Source organism: Ptychodera flava, chromosome 21, assembly GCF_041260155.1.
Source record: "Ptychodera flava strain L36383 chromosome 21, AS_Pfla_20210202, whole genome shotgun sequence".
Taxonomy (NCBI): Eukaryota; Metazoa; Hemichordata; class Enteropneusta; family Ptychoderidae; genus Ptychodera; species Ptychodera flava.
This window is the reverse complement of record NC_091948.1, coordinates 5,834,222-5,853,055: the sequence shown is the minus strand read 5'-3', so window position 1 is coordinate 5,853,055 and position 18,834 is coordinate 5,834,222. Positions and strand designations below refer to the sequence as shown.

Here is an 18,834-nt window from a genome sequence, read left to right as displayed (position 1 = left end):
TTTTACACTCATAATCCCTAGTGGTAGTTTAATTTCCGAAAGGCGTTTTGGTCAGTCAGGAGGTTTGTTCGCCGTATTGAATATAGCGAAAATGGCAATTTAATCATTAGAAATTTTCTTCTCAAAAACCAACACACATATTCAATTGAAATTTTACTCTTATCTTTCTTAGTGCGAGCACTTTCAAGTTTGCGAAAGGTGTTTTGATCGTTAAGTCGCCCAAATGTTCATAAGGCTGCAGTTTAAAACCTCGTCAGTCAGAAGATCGATCAGTGATGTATGTTATATTGTACACTTGACAGTCAAAGACGGCACAACAGACTGCAATGGCCGCTGTCAAATTCAGCTAGCAGTCACTAGAACCCTAATCTCGGCCCCCTGTGTATGGCAACTTCAGCGACCAGCTTTTGTACGCCAGGATGACGTTGTCAAGTATACTCAGCCACGGAAGTACTTAGAGGAGTGTGCCACTAGCTTTAAGGGGTGGCCGACTGCTGTGATTGACTGAATAAGAGCCGAACAAGGTCCTACCAGGGCACAATGTTACTGGGGTCTACTCACAGCTGATATGTGAGTGTCGAGCTGATGTTCGGGTAATTTTATATGTAGGTGTCTGAATGGACGCTCACTTGTTCATCACGAATAAAAAAGGAAGATACATGACATTGCAAGGTGTGGTGATTTGTTTATGTTTCTCTATCTGACATGCATGGAGTGGCCGTGGTGTGTTGTGTAACTGAGAGCATGTAGCTGATTAAAAATGTAAACAAGACCATATCAAGTCCAGCTGTTAATGTCGTAAAAATCGCTGATGCACATCGATTAAAACAACACCTTGTTTAATGAAGTTCTGCAGCTTGATCGAATTTCACTGTAATTGCTTTGTGCAATTTGCACGCCCAGTCAGTGAAATCGCCGAAATTTACCCGATATTTATCAGCGATTTGGGGACTCTAATATCGATACTAGACGATACTAGAATGACTTGCCCTGTGCCTCGGTATGCCGGATCTGTGGAATCTCCGATATTTACCCGATAATTATCGACAATTTGGGGACTCTAATATCGATACTATACGGTAGACGATAGTACAATGACTTGCCCTATGATTCGGTACGCCAGATCTGTGATTCGGATGTTTATCAGCAATTGGGAACTCTAATATCGATAGTAAACAATACTAGAATGATCGACTTGCCCTGTGCCTCAGCACGCAAGGTCTGTGAAATTGCCGACATTTACCAGATATTTATCGGCGATTTGGGGACTCAAATATCGATACTAGACGATACTGGATTCTGTCAAATCGCGAATAAATATCCGATATATATCGGAAATTACACTACTTTACAGTTCTGGTCAAACCCGACTTCACAGGACTGACTCTTATAACTTCGATACTACACGATACTAGATTCTGTCAAATCGCGGGTAAATATCGGATATCGGAGATTTCAATCCCTTACAGTCTTGGTCAAACCCGACTTCCAAGGACTGACTCTAGCTTCTACTACTGGACGATATAAGATTCTGTCAAATCGCGGGTAAAAATCCGGTATATATCGGAGATTTCACCACCTTACAGGTCTGGTCAAACCAGACTTCCAAGGACTGACTCTAGCTTCGATACTACACGATACTAGATTCTATCAAAACGCGGGTAAATATCCGATATATATCGGACATATCTCCACCTTGCAGGTTTTGACAAAACCCGACTTCAAAGGATTGACTCAGATTTCAATACTAGGATATACTAGATTTTGTCAAATCGCGGTAAATATCCATATATATATATATATATATATATATATATATATATATATATATATATATATATATATATATATATATATATATTATGACTCTCACTTCGATACTAAGCGATAATAGATTCTGTCATCTGGCGGGTAAATATCCAATATATTATATCGGACATTTCACCACCTTACTGTTCTGGTCAAACCCGACTTCAAAGGACTGACTCTAACTTTGATACTAGGCGATACTAGATTCTGTCAAATCGCGGGTAAATATCCGATATATATCGGAGATTTCACCACCTTATAGATCTAGCCGAGCAAATCTAACTTCTATATTGTATAATCTAGTAGCCGTAAATATCGGATATCATATAAAAGTGCAATGTCGCGATGTCCTCGGGATTCCGGGATAAACTTCCTTGTATAGCGCTCACCCCGCCTATCGCGTTCACCACACTCAGGCATCTCACATCGCCTTCACTCCACTAAAACATTCACAAATCACAGACAAGTTTGCAAAAGGCATTTGAATCGGTTATTTCGCCCCAATGTGCAGTTCAAAACCTCGTCAGTCAGAAGATCGATAAGTGATGTATGTTATATTGTACACTTGAAAGTCATAGACGGCACAACAGACTGCAATGCTCGCTGTCAAATCAAGCTAGCAGTCACATGAACCCTAATCTCGACCCCTAGTGTAAGGCAACTTTGACGACCAGCTTTTGTACGCCAGGTGACGTTGTCAAGTATACTGCCACGGAAGTACTCAGATCAGTGTGCCTCTACTGGCCGACTGGTGTTATTGACTGAATAAGAGCGGGACAAGGTCCCGCCAGGGCACAATATTTCTGGGGTCTACGCACAGCTGATATGTGAGTGTCAAGGATCATAAATGAAGCTGATGTTCGGGTAATTTTATATGTAGGTGTCTGAATGCACGCTCACTTGTTCATCACGAGTCAAAAAGAAAGTTACATGACATTGCAAGGTGTGGTGATTTGTTTATGTTTCTCTATCTGACATGCATGGAGTGACCCTAGTGTGTTGCGTAACTGAGAGCATGTACCTGATTAAAAATGTAAACAAGACCTCATCAAGCCCAGCTGTTAATGTCGTAAAAATTGCTCTGCAGCTTGGACTTTCGCTGTAATTGCTTTGTGCCATTGCGCGCCCGGTCCGTGAAGTCGCCGAAATTTACCCGATATTTATCAGCGATTTGGAGACTCTAATATCGATACTAGACCCCGTGCCTCGGTACGCCGGATCTGTGAAATCTCTGATATTTACCCGATATTTATCGGAGATTTTGGAACGCTAATATTAATACTAGACGATACTTAAAGATGAATTCGCAAGAATTTTCAGTGTATTGTGACGTGATATCGTAAACAGATTTTCAGAGAAGGCGCTCGCTCGTTTGCCGAGTCGACGTACTTCCGCATTCATATCCTGCAAATACGCAAGTCTTGTCACGATATTTGAGCATTTAACTTGACCGTCAGTGACACAAAAAAGTTACTCCATATCAAAACATCATGTGTTTTTATATTTTAGGATTCTGTTAAAGTAATAGACATGAACATTTGGATTTATGATCCATGATTTCCGCGATTGTGGCATGATTCAAGCTGGCCGTGAAAACGCACTGACGTTTTTGGTGATGACCGCTGACCCAAGTGTCATCGATATGCTGTGCGCTGTTCGAATATCGCTTGCTAAATTCATGGACCTACCAAAGCTCCATGCTAAATTCAAGTGTAAAGCAAATGTATCGAAAGTCTAAAATGCACACATTTCTCAAGTATGAGAGTATTTTACTTTTGAACTGCTATGACAATGGATATCTAATTCATAAAACTGGTATGCTGAAGCAGGTTTCGTGCAGTTATAGCGCGATATGTACAGTACAGCAATGATAGCGATTGCAGGTTTGTTACTAAGGCTGCATTCACAAAAAAGGTTAGGGGGGCTGGAGGTATTCATTCAGGAAGGGGGAATCGAAAACTTTAGGGGTAGTAGAGGGGGACTTGAAAATTTTGCTCTACCTGTAGGGGCACCTGAAAATTTATAGGTTCCACTTGAAAATTTATAGGTTCCCTTTTATGTTTTACATTTTCCGATTCCAAGTTTTTGTAGGTAATTTAATGAAAAATTAATACCATTTATTTGTCATTCAAATGTTGTTATGTTAGTAATAATTTAACAGAATCTAGAACCATTTTGTCACATTCCATGACTTATATCTCGAAAAAATCTAACCAGGTGTGATTGTCGTAAAAAATCTAACTTGAGCCTAGTAACAGGGCAGAAGCTGCAACCGTTGATGATTTTTCCAATCTATCTAATATATCAACTAGTTTCCTGCTGTCTCCCTACAGCATGCTCAAACACACAATGTTCAGTTTGTCGACGAAACCTGTATATATAAATATGTATTTAGGTGATAGTTTAATGAGAGTCCAGACTGACAGTCAGTTGTCAGCACTGATACGTGGTACACATACACAGGCTGTGCTAGCAAGCTGAATACAGGACAGTTCAACATGCTGTAGAGAGTAGAAACAAGAACGCAGTTGTATAATAAACTGAACAAAAATAGTGTCAAAATTATCAAAGTTAATACAGCTACTTCCTTTGGGCAACTGTCACTATAAGATACTGCCCTGCTACTGTAGTATATACGTGAGCAGTGACAGAGATAGCTCTGACTCGATATACATTGTAGTTGAAGAAGAGTTTGTGTCAAATGACGCTCATGACAGTGAAACATTACCTAAACAAGATCAGGCCAGAAAGCAACACAGGGAAGAACACATGGAAATTTTGCGTTCTAGCATATGAGAATAATCAAAATTTAAAGAAAAAAGAGGGGTTCACCATGCTTGATTTTCTAAATTTTCACAGTTTTGTCATAACATTATACAAAAGTAAAACTTTGAACAGTGGAGATGAAATGAAAAAATATATGACTAATTATTTATTTTTTAACCAAATTTGCAATTATTACACTCAAAATTTCAGAGATGAATACATTAATTTGATGGAATATTTCAGTCTTCCAGTATTGTCAATTTTGAGTAGCATCTAATTCATATATGTCTTGTACTTTTGAAAGAAATTTTTGGTAGCTCACCGTGCTCAGTTTCAGACTCCATATTTGATTTCGCGAAAATTGCAATTTATCTCTAAAATCTTATTCTCCAGAACCAGAACACTGATGGCAGTGAAATTCCACTTTTGTCATTCTTAGTGAGAGCTCTTTCAAGTTTGTGAAAGGCAATTTGATCGGTCACATGGTTTTGCTGCCATATTGTATTTTGCATAAAACATACGATTACGATTGAAACAGACAGTAAATATGAGATGATGTTCAAAATTCTTCTTTACAACAACTTGACTGTTTCAAGCTGAACTTTTGCACATAATAAAATCACTGCAAGAACTGGAAACCATGTTAATCGCTTGGGCCCCGCCAACGCTGCTTGCAGCTTTAATGTTTTGTTTGTATTATTTATTACACACTTATGATTTTATTTGCATTGAATATTTAACATTTAATATTAAATCACCTGCAGTCTGCTCATTTCATTGCTCATTTCCCAAAATCAGGATGGATAATTCAAAATACCGACAGTATTCTAATAAAAACACATTCGCTTTTGTTTAAAAACATCGGTAAGATAATTCACTGTAACAGTGTTCGCATTTACGCAAAAAATGCGTATATAGAAAACTCATAACAATTTAAAAATGCGTAGAGAGTCGATCCAATGCGTAATAATATTACGCATTGGAGATCTCTACGCATTCTTTCATTGTTATGAGTTATAATAAGCGAACGATAATAGTAAAATGTTTGCGAAAGCACTCTCCGCGACTGAGCTTAGGCGACAACCAGACGAGATGAGTGTCCGCTTGACATTAAATGTGTTGCAACATTTCTGTCAATCACTCATTTTGTGTGGAAAGTTTCGGATTCTCTGGGTGTAGTCTGAAAAATTGGCATCGTAGCTCAGAGGCACGTTATCATGTCGGCTGTGCCTATGAACTTACTACGTTGCTAATTTTCAGGCGAGCGATAGTTTCTGAAACTTATGACACAAAGTGAGTGATTGACAGAAATGTTGCAACAAATTAAATGCAAACCGTGCGCGATCATTGCTGTCCCCAACTTTGATCAAAGCAGATATGCAGCATGGCGTCGGGAGGAAACAACTCTATTTTTTTTCAAATTTGCTCCACGAGTGAGTCCGTGAAAAAAAAATGAAAGACACTATCGGGCAATCAAACATGGAGAACATGGAGAGGTGCAGTGAAATTGAACCCATGCCAAAATCCACGACGTATAACAACAGGAGATCAGCACCACCACAGTGCTAGTGAAGCCGTGAGGCGTGACGATGATCGATGATGCGCCGGTCGGCAACGGTCGGAAACACACATGCCTGTGACCGTGGATTCTAGACTGTGCATAAAAATAATCAATGAAAATAATACCCATTCAAATAAACAGTTGGTTCTAAAAAAAGCAGTTCTCGCTCATTGTTTTTAAATCTAGAAAATGCGTCGGTATTGCTCTGAGAATAACTCGATTTGTTGAGAAGATCATACTCGTAGTGACGTTGGCAGCCAGCGCGGCGGCCGAAAACTAGCTGCAGTCTCATGAACTTCGAATCGTCGATCAAAATCACATCTTTTCGGCGCTTTTCTCTCACAAATTCAGCCAAATTGAAGTTTTTCATACATAAACTAAATGTATTGTTGGAATCAAGTATACTTTTCGAACGGGCTTTCTTCGGGAAAAATATTCCATCGGCAAGGTGCCAGTGGCCGACGCCACATTTCTCACGCCATCGTTAAAAATGACCTAAGATGACCTTCATACGAATTAAACCAATTACACTGCTCGTAACAAAGACAACACCATAGGCGCGTCCATCAGCCAATCACACTATTTAACAAATAAAAGATCGGGCTCAAAAAGCCACAAACGGGTATTCAGAAACTGTTTTATGTTTGTGCAGTTCATGCGGGGAAAGGGGTCGCGAAACTGCTAATCGTACGTGTGCCGTCTGACAAGCTGGCAGTGCAATCCCGAAATTACAGGACTAATTACGTTAAAAGTAGCCGGGAAAAAATGCAAAACAGCCGGGTTATTTACCCGGCACCCGGCTTCTAAGGACAACACTGCATGTCATAATACATAGGAGTCTATTGGGCAAACTATTAACAATTTTTGCCTAAAAACAAGTTATATCTGTACATTTATATAATTTTGATAATTCATGTAAATGTACTTTGCTTGAAGTGGCAGGTAAAAAGAGCATGTGTATACAAGACATTTGATTTTTGCACTTCATACTGAATGTTGATTCACTACACATGTTAGTCATGACTCGGAGATTACTATGAACAATATTTTTCCAACATAAAACTAGCAAGATTTGAGCATTTATAGATGTTTGTTCATTCTTCATATAAATGTACTTGATTAGATAAGGATGGCTACAAGTTCATATGTGTACAAGAAATTGACTTTGGAATTTCACAAAAAAAGTTTATCCACTATACCTGGTAGGTCTATGAGAAACTATGAATAATGTTATTATTAAACTACCAATATCCGTGCATTTGTTGACGTTTAATAATTGGCATCAATGTACTTGATTAGAATAGGGTGGTTACAATTCGTTTGTTTACAAGAAATTTGATCGGGAATTTCACCGAAAATCATACATGATTGATCTATTATATATTGTAGTCTTTGTGAAAACTATGAACCATTTTTCTTCAATATAAAAGAAGCAAATCTGTGCACTTATAGACGGTTGATAATTGATATACTTGATATAATTGATGTACTTGTCTAGAATAGGTTAGTTACAAGTGAACATGTGTACAAGAAATTTTATTTTGAAATTTCACCGAAAATGTTGATTTACTATACATGGCAGTCTATGAGAAGACTATGAATAATTGTTTGCCACACTAAACTAGCTAAATCCGTGTTTTTTTAAGTATTGACAACTGATACAGATGTACTTGATTAGAATGGGCTGTTTAAAAGTGAAGATGTGGACAAAAAATATGATATTGGAATTTCACTCAAGAGTTTTAATTCTCTTCTTATGGTAGTCTTTGGGTAAACTGTTAAATATTTTATGTGTGAATTAATATGTAAATGCTGTTTAATATTGACTTTACGGGTGTAATAAGTTTCTTGATAAACAATAGTAGTGCTCGCTGTACAATTACGAGCCAAATTATTAATGAAGGTAAACATTACAGCTATTGTCCTTTTTGCGATCACATAAAAAGGTTCGGAAACAGGAAGACTTTCCTCATCTGTTAGGAGAAAACATAATGAACATAATTGTATAAAAAGGACATTAGCTGTACCATTTGGCCAATCATGCATGTTTTGTTCTGTGTATCAACTGCAGTTTCTTGTTCTACTCCCCACAGCATGCTAGAATAACAAATGTTCTCTTTGGCAAATATTCAGCATGTGTGTAAAAACTGTAATTATTGTTACTTACGACAAATGATTTCTAGTCAGAACTTGAATTCAATTTTAAACAATAACGATGCTGACTGTACACATATGGCTTTGTTGATAAGTTAAAAACTGGACTTTTCATTGTGCTTCAGGGAGTAGAACAAGAAACTGTAGTGGGTACACAACCAAACCCCACCCCCCCAAAAAAAAAGCCAAAAAAAAAATACTAGTCAAACGGTGCAGCCATAAATTTACAACCTTACACATATTTCATATCAATAAAAAGACACTTTTGTTTCGAGTCCCCTCACTGTAAGTCCCAAAATCTTTTCAAATGACCCCATAATACCCCTGATATTTTCAAATCCCCCGTCAATCCTCCTCCAGAAGTGTTTGTGAATGCAGCTCTAAACAATGGCACGGCTTGCAGGAGGGAAGCGATAACCTGAGGTGACCTAAATGTATGCACTGTTTCTAGTTCACCATTATTTCCGTTTTCCTAGTTTTCTTATGTTCGATTTCTCTATGTATATACTTCTACTCAGAGTCGGCGGGGAGCTCACTAATTGTAGAGTGTCAGCCGACTGTACACCAAAACTGTTTTTGTTTTGTCTTGTTTTGTTTTGTCGACAGTATTTTACGTAATAGAAGTGCTTATCATTTTGTTTTCCAACAAAGCAAGCTTTGATATCATATGAAAAGTCTTTGCCTTGAGCATTTGAGACATGCGATAATGCAAATTCCGGTCAATATGTTTATGAAGACCCTGCGAAGGCTGAAAGTAGGTATCTGACCCTGAAGACGTCTCAAGTTCATAGGAAAATAATAATGAAGTCTTTCTATCTGGTAAAAAACTGACCATGCGTTAAAAAATCAGTGATGATAGCTTACAAATTAATAATTTATAGATATTTTATTACGACTCTCACTAATATCACTTGTAATGTTTAATCCAATCAAATATAATGTGTACCTAACAGTGCTGACTGCGTATTATTCAAAGGGGCCGATTAAACGCAACAATTCAGTTTGACATGAACCGTTGTAAATTTCACCCCGAACAATTTCCAGACCATTGCCAGGTGCCATTTTGATATAATCTTTCTTACCGTTGCCCATTGCCTTGTCGCCATCGTTAGTGAACTCTGTGCACTACTGCACTATGACTGATTCCACCCGATGCCAATGAACATAAATTTATGTCGAGTATTTACATGTACACTTGCACAAGGTCAGACCAATTATTTCGGTTCAAACAACTGGCCAGATTGTAGTTGCTTTCAAATGATGCAAACGTCTTCCACGGCAGCTTAAAAAATTTCGTCCTGCCTACATCTTCTAAAACAATTAAATACACGGGACATTATAATTTCATTCTTGCAAGCCAACGCAAATTGATGCCGACGTCTTCTGACATAGAGAGATTAATGTTCTACGACTGTGATAATATAGACTTTAATTGTATCACAACGGATACAGCGAAACATAAACATCATAAATACAGAGCTTGTGCCAACAATTTCGTTTTTATTATAGAGAGCAGCACGATCAGACCGCGATATCTGAATTCATCAACGACAATGAAGCTTTATCATAATTAGAGATTGGTATCAGCTCCTTGCGTAATTACAAATGAATGTCGGGCTTAAAGCATTGGGTATTTTTTTCTGAAAAGAGAGAACTTTAGTATGATTGTGGACAAGATATAGTATCTGTGTGAGTGATTCTGTTAGAATTGCTGTGTGTATTCTTTTCCCCTCTTTTTTCAGATATTGGTCTAATTCGATATGTTCAAATGTTTTGACTTTCAGGTGGAGGGAGTCCTTCCGGGAGATCGCACTCGCAATCTCATCGTTGAAATGCCTATATGTATAGGTAGCAAACCGTTACATCATCTGAACGAGGCACCCTCCCTGGACATATCACCGCTAGCAAAATTTCCCTCCGAGGAATCTTTACATGATGAATTTCTAGGTGGGTAGGCCATGACAACCTATGTTTATCCCTTCCTCCTCCCCCCCCTCTCTCTCTCTCTTCTCTCTCTCTCTCTCTCTCTCTCTCTCTCTCTCTCTCTCTCTCTCTCTCTCTCTCTCTCTCTCTCTCTCTCTCTCTTTCTCTAAGGCAGAATGCACCTCGGTCAGATATTTTCAAATTCTAGGATTGTAAAAAATTTTGTTTTGGTCAGCAGTCTCTTTGGAAACCAACGGAGAAAGCAAAACTATATTCGGTTACTGTTCACTACACAGTAACCGAATATCGTTGTAAATTATGATAATATTATGGAGATACTGTTATCTCTACAAAAGCAAGTTAAGTTCTGTCCATTTGAATGGGTAATGACACCCATTTCACCCTTTAATCTGTTATTGGGATGATTAGGGGCAATTGCTCAGATAATCAGGTGACTACACCGGGGCGTTGGCAAACCTACATTTGAACGCTTAAATTATTCATCATCGAATGGTTTCATGATTTGTGTCAAAGCCAAAGGAATAGCGCCCTCTCACCAAAACAAGTTAAGTTAAACCATAAATCACCAGGCTACTGACAAGGCCCTTAACTTCTGTCGCCAAAAGATAAACTGTGCCTCAGGCGAATTTTTGATAGCTCTTGGGTGACAAGTCGGCTTTGCAGGTTATGGTCCCAACCGCATGTTTAAACGCCATCGTTTACACTATAATGTTTCAGTCTCGACCCTCAACATCGCGCTAACACGAGCTGTTATCACCACTCAATGTGTCAGAAACAGCCCTGTCAAAATCTGCTACGTGTAACGTCGTTGACCCTAATAAAACGGCCCACGATGCGTTGATGAAAGACCTTAGGGCTTTCAGTTATTGCAGCCGGAAGTGGGCAGGCAAAATCCAGGACAGGGAGTCACCTTAAATTTGCAAACTGCAAAAGGGGTCATGTATTTTTCAAACAGCACAAGGAGGTCACTTAATTTTCACAAGTATCCGTCCCGTCAAAAAGCAGTTTCGGTTTTCAAAATATTCTGGGAAATAAAAATGATTCGCTGAATATTTTCATTCTCTGGAGTCATTTAACTGTAAATCTGAATAAAAGTATAATTATCTGTCACATGAACATCTTGCATCGGCAGCTCTGAGTTTGTCTCCTTGTAAATCGACTCCACTGAGGGCAATAAACAATTACTATTACTGACATATTAGAGATTATTAGAGATATAGCAAGTATTGTCTGCGAAAATATTTAATAGTTACCTGTACGCTACCATGAAAAGAAAAATAATACTTTCAGGTGAAATTCCAATATCATAATCGTTGTCCACATCCGCACTTTCAAAAACCCCATTTGAATCAAGTACCCTTGTATAAACTGTCAAACACTTATAAAAGTACAGATTTAGTTAGTTTAGTATTGTAAAAAAATTATTCATAGTTTCCTCATAGACTACCATGTATAGTGAATCTACATTTCAGTAAAATTCCAAAATCAAATTTCTTACATACACATATCCACTTGTAACCACCCTTGTATAATCAAGTACATTAAAATGAATCATCAAACGTCTATAAATACACAGATTTAGCTAGTTTTGTATTGGAAAAAAATCATTCATAGTTTACTCATGGACTACTATGTATAGTGAATCCACATTTCAGTGAATTTCAAAATCAAATTTCGTGTACACACATTCAATTGTAACCACCCTAGTCTTATAAGTAAATGTATATCATTATTTAACGTGCATAAATGCTCGGATATTGTTAGTTTTGTATTTGAAAAAAATTGTTCACAGTTCTCTAGAAAAACTACCATGTAGCCCTATAGTGAATCATCATTTTCGGTGAAATTCTAAAATCAAATTTCTTGAACACATACATGTATGCACTTGTAACTATCCTATTCTAATCAAGAACAATTATGTCAATTATCCAACGTCTATGTATGCATAAGTGTAACAAGTTCGGCATTAAAAAAATATTCAAAGTTTTGTCATAGACAAATAGTGGACAAATAGTGGATGAACATTTTCAGTGAAATTCCAAAATCAAATTTCTTGTATACATTAGATGCACTTGTAACCATCCTTTTCTAATCAAGTACAATTATGTTAATTATCCAACGTCTATACATGTATCTGCACAAGTATAGCAAGTTTTTCATTGGGAAAAAAATTGTTCACAGTTTTATCATAGACTTCCTTGTATAGTTTATGAACATTTTCGGTGAAATTCCAAAATCAAATATTTTGTACACATAAGAGTTGTAACCACCCTATTCTAATCAAATACAATTATGTCAATTATCAAACGTCTATACATGCGTAGATATTGCTAGTCTTGTATTGAAGAAGTATTACATAGTCTTCTCATAGACTACCGTGCATATTGAATCAACAATATAAATTAAATCCAAATTTCAAATTTTCAAGTTGTACTCACATGGCCTTTTTACCTGCCACTGCAAGCAAAGTACATTTGCACGAATCATCAAACATATGTAAATGTACAGATATAGATGTTAATAGTTTGCCCAATAGACTCCCCTGTATTATGATTTGATATTTTAGGACAAAGTACTATATCAGCCACATTTTTAGTTGTGCAAAATATGGTGATCCTCCCCAAAAGGCGTGCATTAAATTTCATGACCCTTCAAAAATGCGAAAACTTCGTACCGCCCTGTAATTTCTGTCAAATCCCTTTGAGAGGGATTTACAAATTATAGCAAGTCAGAAGGGGGGATTTAAACGCATCGTGGGTTTGTTAGGGGGTCATCTGAAAATATCTGAGTATCTTGTTTTGATTCTATCGCCCTCCAGGCGCGTTTGCAGCTTTACTCGACCAATCGGGGGGAGGGTCAATGAAATTTTCAGCTTGTCATCTTAAAAGGGGAACATCAATTTTTGATGCAATGGGTAGGGGATTCACTTATTTTGACTGATGCACAGGAAGAATTTGCCGGCGCGCCCCGGTCCATAATAACTGAACGCTTACTTATAAATAAATTGGATATATGCGGGGTTGTGTCCCAATGGGAGATTCACTGGGTCGTGAACTTAAATTTGTCATAGCGTAAATCAAGGCGAATTCAGTCAGCGTTGAGTGATTTAACCGTATGGTATCCATATGATACCACAGCATGTGGCTTACATATCAATTTCTCTGTCATATCGTGACCTATCTATTTATTCTTTCATTTTTTCTGCAGCCAAGCCACAATTTAAACTGTTCAACCGAAGTATCTCTATCGTCGATGACACTGATGGAGAGGACCCCTATGGTGACGTTGAGTTCACACCAAAATATGCGTATTTTTCAGACGACGACCAGTAAAATCTGTCTTTGAGATTTCAACTTTCTTTTATTCACGGGCGTTAGCCATGCTGCCTGAGATTATTTCACCTTACTACGCCGAGATACGCAGCAGGAAAAAAGAGACAGAAAAATTATTATTCCGATTTGGTTTTGGTTCATTCAAATTCCACAGAGATTAGACTTAGGAACTACTGAACCATGGTCGTCAATGGTTTTGAGCTTACGCAAATGATTAATGGAAAACGACAACACAATTCTGATAAACCTAGGTGTATAAAAAGAATACCATCATCACCTTTTAAGATTGTAATTTCATTGGTTGTTTTGCGAGAATATGTGTACCTTGTTTTACAATCAGACGTTCCGTATGGGAACACGTTACAGTCATCGAAACACATTTCTAAGACCCAAATGCAAACTAAAATGCGCATTTAATACCATCACTTCTGAAAAACGTGCGAACGAATGATTTTGTTATTCAATAATTCATACTCGAAGCTAAACATCTAGTTATGGTAAGATCTATGTTTAGGTCATCGTGATTTGCAGCCTCTCCGTGATGTGTTGTTGATATTGTTCATACAGAACAAGAGTGATCCAAATCGGGCAATGTCTGTCTTCCTTATCGTATACATCACAGTATAGAAAACAAATCTATTAGTTTCTGTGTTTGGGTGATGCTGCCAGGGATTTCCTGGCTAGCAGTGGAAGGGTATACCAATTGTCGGGTTTGGTTGCATGTTGTCATTTCCTCCGCTGCATACTGTTCTTAGCAGGACGGAATTGAAATACTTTTTTCTGAAGTATATAATATATTCTTTGCCTGTTTCCTATATCCCGTCGGGGCATTTAAAAATGGGCAGTTTGGACGAAGTATTCGCTATTCCGTTGCACAAAGAATCATACGAGTGCTATTACATACTTCATCGATATTTATACAACCGTACTAAACACAAATACCGGTCTGTCGAATATATTTTTGCGATAAGTTTGCGACAACAACTGCTCATTCATTTCAGATTTACTGAAAATTATCCCTTTCTCCCGTTTATGTGGAAAAAAGATGGCGCTTCTTTTTGCTTGATACGTACCGATTAGGACATGTAACGTTTTCCGTTGGTTGGAAAACGTGTGCTACTTGCCCTCCATAGGCTTTGAAGACCGGAGTTGCATGGCGACCGGTTTTTATTCCATAAGAACCCAAATTTCTGCCCCAAAATGCTTGCCTCAACGTCGATGAGATCATAGAGTTTTAAAAACCCACAACTCTATAGGGCTTTCATTTCATTATTTGTCGTCAATAACTCGTGAGAGAATTTTTCTGTTTTGTGAGTGTTATTTTAAACGAGAAAAAATATTCTGTAAGTTCACTGTCAGTCACTTTTAAAATCGACATATTTTCAACGGTGGATTATCAGGATTTTGTCAGGTATCATGGCTTTTATGACAAAGCTTGACATTTTAAACCATTTTACCAATATTTCTCTATTGAATCTGTCATTGAAAGGTTTATTTACACTGATAAATGTAGTTAACGTTTTGAATTTTGATTACTTGTTTGTGTACGATAATTATATTAATATTCCTACTAGCACTGTACTGTACTGTACTGTACTTGTATATACCACAAAACTGTATACCTGTCATGTGTTTGACTTTTCAAGATGGTTATTTATGCACTTTTTATATGCAAAGTGCGACCTCAATATAAAAGTAATATCTTTTGAAACACTGGCTATTTGTCGCCGCTGGCGCCTGGAATCGCAAATGAGTGAGTTTTTCTATTGATATCATTCACTATAGATGTCAACATTGCAGTCAGTGTATTCATCGTCTTTGATGTGAAACGGAACGCAGTTCTCTGAGAGCATATAGGCCGCTTTGTTTCTTGTATATTGCACGGATGTGCGGCGATTTTCCTCCGCATAGTTCACAGTGTGTTGATTTTTTGCGTGGATGGAATGAAACTCGAGTCCTCGTAAATGTCTTCTCCTGGACCAATACCATATACTGTAATACTGTAATAATGTCTGTATGAACACAGTTAACAATTAAGTATGTGTATGCATGAGTGCGTGCATGTATGTATGTATGTATGTATGTATGTATGTATGCATGCATGCATGCATGAATGCATTCATGCATGCATGCATGTATGTATGTATCTATGTATGTATCTATGTATCTACGAATGTATCAATGTATCTATGTATCTATGCATGTATCTACGAATATATGTATCTGTTTACATGAACGTTTACTTACGCATTTTGTTGTAATTTGATCGACAAAGTTGTCGTGAACTCTTTTGGAGTCATTCTCGGTGTACGCACACAACAGTCTGCTGTTGACGTTTCAATCACTGAACAGCTACGGTAGGTTTTCTTTCGGCGATGTTTTGGCCCAGCTTAACTCGAGAAATTAGGGTATTTATGGGTTAACGTGGGGATCAAAGATGTACAGCTTTCTTGTCAAGATAAAATGGTGAGATAGTGTGAAACAAACAAATTCAGTATATAGAAGGTATATGAATTATTGACCTTGTACATTTGTGGTTTTTTCCAATCGCCATACTATGCATACAGCACGATCTGCACTACATAAATATGAACCTAAAACATTTAAGACAACAACTGTGTTTGACATTTACACATATGTCTCAAGTAGCAATAGGAGGAATTGGACATGCAAGTAACTTCAGGATTATGATCACCCAAACTGAAATTATTATAATATGCAAATTATTCAGGATTTTGTGATTTTTTCCTCTTTGTTAGACAAAATGAGAATGTTGCTTTGCCTGATTTTATTGTTTCCATCTTAAAGGTAGTATGCGTCTCGAGGATAGAAATTAGGACTCAATATTTTCACAACACTTTTCTGCCATAACGCTTGAGTAGACTAGTTTTGAAGCTCTTAACATAAATGAAGTGTTAACTATCTTGATTTTATGAAAATCGTAGATGTAATTATCCTTTATACAGTTCACACAGGGATTGTGGCCATTTTGAATTTCAAGAGTCGTTGAATGTTAGGTAGTTTGTCTTGTAACAAAATTTGCACGATGACACCCCCCTCCCTGATTATTGTTCTTGGTTTTGAGAGAAAATGGTTAAACGATTCCTCGACGACAGTTAGAGCAAAAGTTAAGTTCTTCAGTTTCGAAGCGCATACTACCTTAATGTTGATGTAGTTGATGTAGTGGCGATGAAACCGATGTTACAATTTTTCATTTTTAGTGGGTTTTGCTAGGTTTTGATTGTAATGGAAATATTTATCAGAATTTGTTGCTTTAATTTATTATTAATTATTCTCCTTTCTATACATTTCATTATGGTAGATTTATTTATAGAGAGCTTTTGAACAGCAATGTTGAAATATCTGGTTCACTCGGTGTGGTTTATCAACATTGTACTTTGCCCTAAAGTCAACGTTGGGCTGAGAAACCATTTTAATATTAAATTTAGTTTGCAACTTCCTCATCAAATTTTATCATTAAAATTCACAATATGGAATCGTGTACATATTTACAATTTAAATGGGATAATAATTTGATACGCCCATGTGTAGTTGAGTTTTGACGTGTATTTCTGGTTAATTGCGAAAACGTGTTCTGAATAAATAGTGAACATGTTGCTAAAATTATCCAGACTCCCTTCTTACTCTACGCTGTATTTGTTTTGTTTTCCAACCGCCGTCAAATACAAAAATAAATATCATTACTCTGCGCCTCGATACAATCGCAAATCAACAGACCAATCCAAACAGGGACATAATGCTTACTTTGCGGTTCACTGAAGCTTGCATGGTTCGATGTCGCGAATGATCGATCATTCATAGTGCACTGGACTACTCCATGAGGTAGTATGAGCCTCTCGGACAGACATTCGAACTCGGACTGTCAAACTTTTATGGTATTATTTTGGCCTACCACTTGTCGGGCTCATTTTGAAGTCGATGGAGTGAATGTAGTTTTCACCAACTTGGTTTTATGAAAATTGCAATTTTGTTTCCCCCTTAGAGGTAACACAGGGGTGGTGGCCATTTTGAATGTCAAATATCGGTAAATGTTGGGTACTTTGTTTCTGTCAGTGCCAAAAGTTGCACGGTGACCTCCCCCCGGATTTTTACTTTTGATTTTGATAGAGAATGGCTGAAAGTTTGTTTGAGGAAAGTTTGAGCAAAAGTTTAAAAACTTTCAATTTCTAGGCGCTTACTTCCTTAAGACGTATAGCACGCACAGTATAGCCCTTTTGCAATGGACCACAGTTATCATTTTCCAAACGATGTCGGCAATCGATCGTGGAATGAGCAAAATTCGACACGAAAGTCCCAAGGTTCAACTGGGAAACCCTATAATTTTAGGGGCTCAATACTTAATATACTGATGGAAATTAGGACAACGAGGCCTTGGGGCATGGACGAAGCACTTGACGTTGCAAATTATTCACCTGTCATACGATTTCATTGTTCGCAGAATCGACACAACTTGGTACCAGGCCCCTATGGAAGAAGTTAACCGGCGTTTTATCACCCGCTTTGGGCTCATATTCTTCAAAATTCTGCAGTAAACTCCTGAAATATCTTCAAGAAAGAATGTCGACAAATTTTGCGAACTTGGCTCATTAGCATAGCCAAAGGGTCCAGCTATCAACTTTTCAAGTAACAAAATTCGTGACTTTGTCATTTACATTTAGTGACTGCCTACAGCTATAGATAATGCACTGAAATTTATATTTCCCGCCAACGACAACATCGTCAAATTCAGAGACAAACTTTCGTATCGACATGAAGTGTAGAATGTTTGGTACGTAGGTCCCTAAAGCAACAATACAAGGCATCGACTCCCATATCCGTCCACGATATCAGCTCAGCGTGTCAGAAATAATACATCCGCTGCATCAATTTACAATAGTTTCTAATCGGGGTTTTACTTAGCTGCCTGACAGTTCCTAGGGGAGTACTCAGTTGATGATGTAGAAATTGAAAATCGGTCGTGAACGAGGGGATTTGCTTGTGCACTCTCACAGGTAACATAATCGTGCACAGGCCAAATGCTTAAAAGGAATAAGCAATATTTTTTAATAAAGAAACACAAGATGTCATGTTGGCCTAATTCTGTTTGCATAATAGTGTGTAGGAGGTATATTTGGCACACAGTCGACAACGAGTGATACAGGCATATACACGATGTGTGTTACGATAGTTCCAACGTGTTGTAGCAGCAGGGCCGTGAAAGTCCCGTGGCTGTTACGTCTAAAATGAAAGCCTGAACGATACAGTCAT

At 37.6% G+C, this 18,834-nt stretch overlaps 1 protein-coding gene across 1 annotated transcript in view; it reads left to right on the top strand.

Annotated features, from left to right (window-relative positions):
• The window catches only part of LOC139121210 (arrestin domain-containing protein 2-like), a 47,661-nt gene extending 30,468 nt beyond the window's left edge, over positions 1 to 17,193 (top strand). The window contains exons 6-7 of the mRNA XM_070685910.1: positions 10,075 to 10,237; positions 13,442 to 17,193. Of these exons, the coding sequence (XP_070542011.1) occupies positions 10,075 to 10,237; positions 13,442 to 13,566 (288 nt within the window). The 3' untranslated portion in view covers positions 13,567 to 17,193. The remainder of the gene's footprint in view (positions 1 to 10,074; positions 10,238 to 13,441) is intronic.
• Positions 17,194 to 18,834: the final 1,641 nt, after the last annotated feature.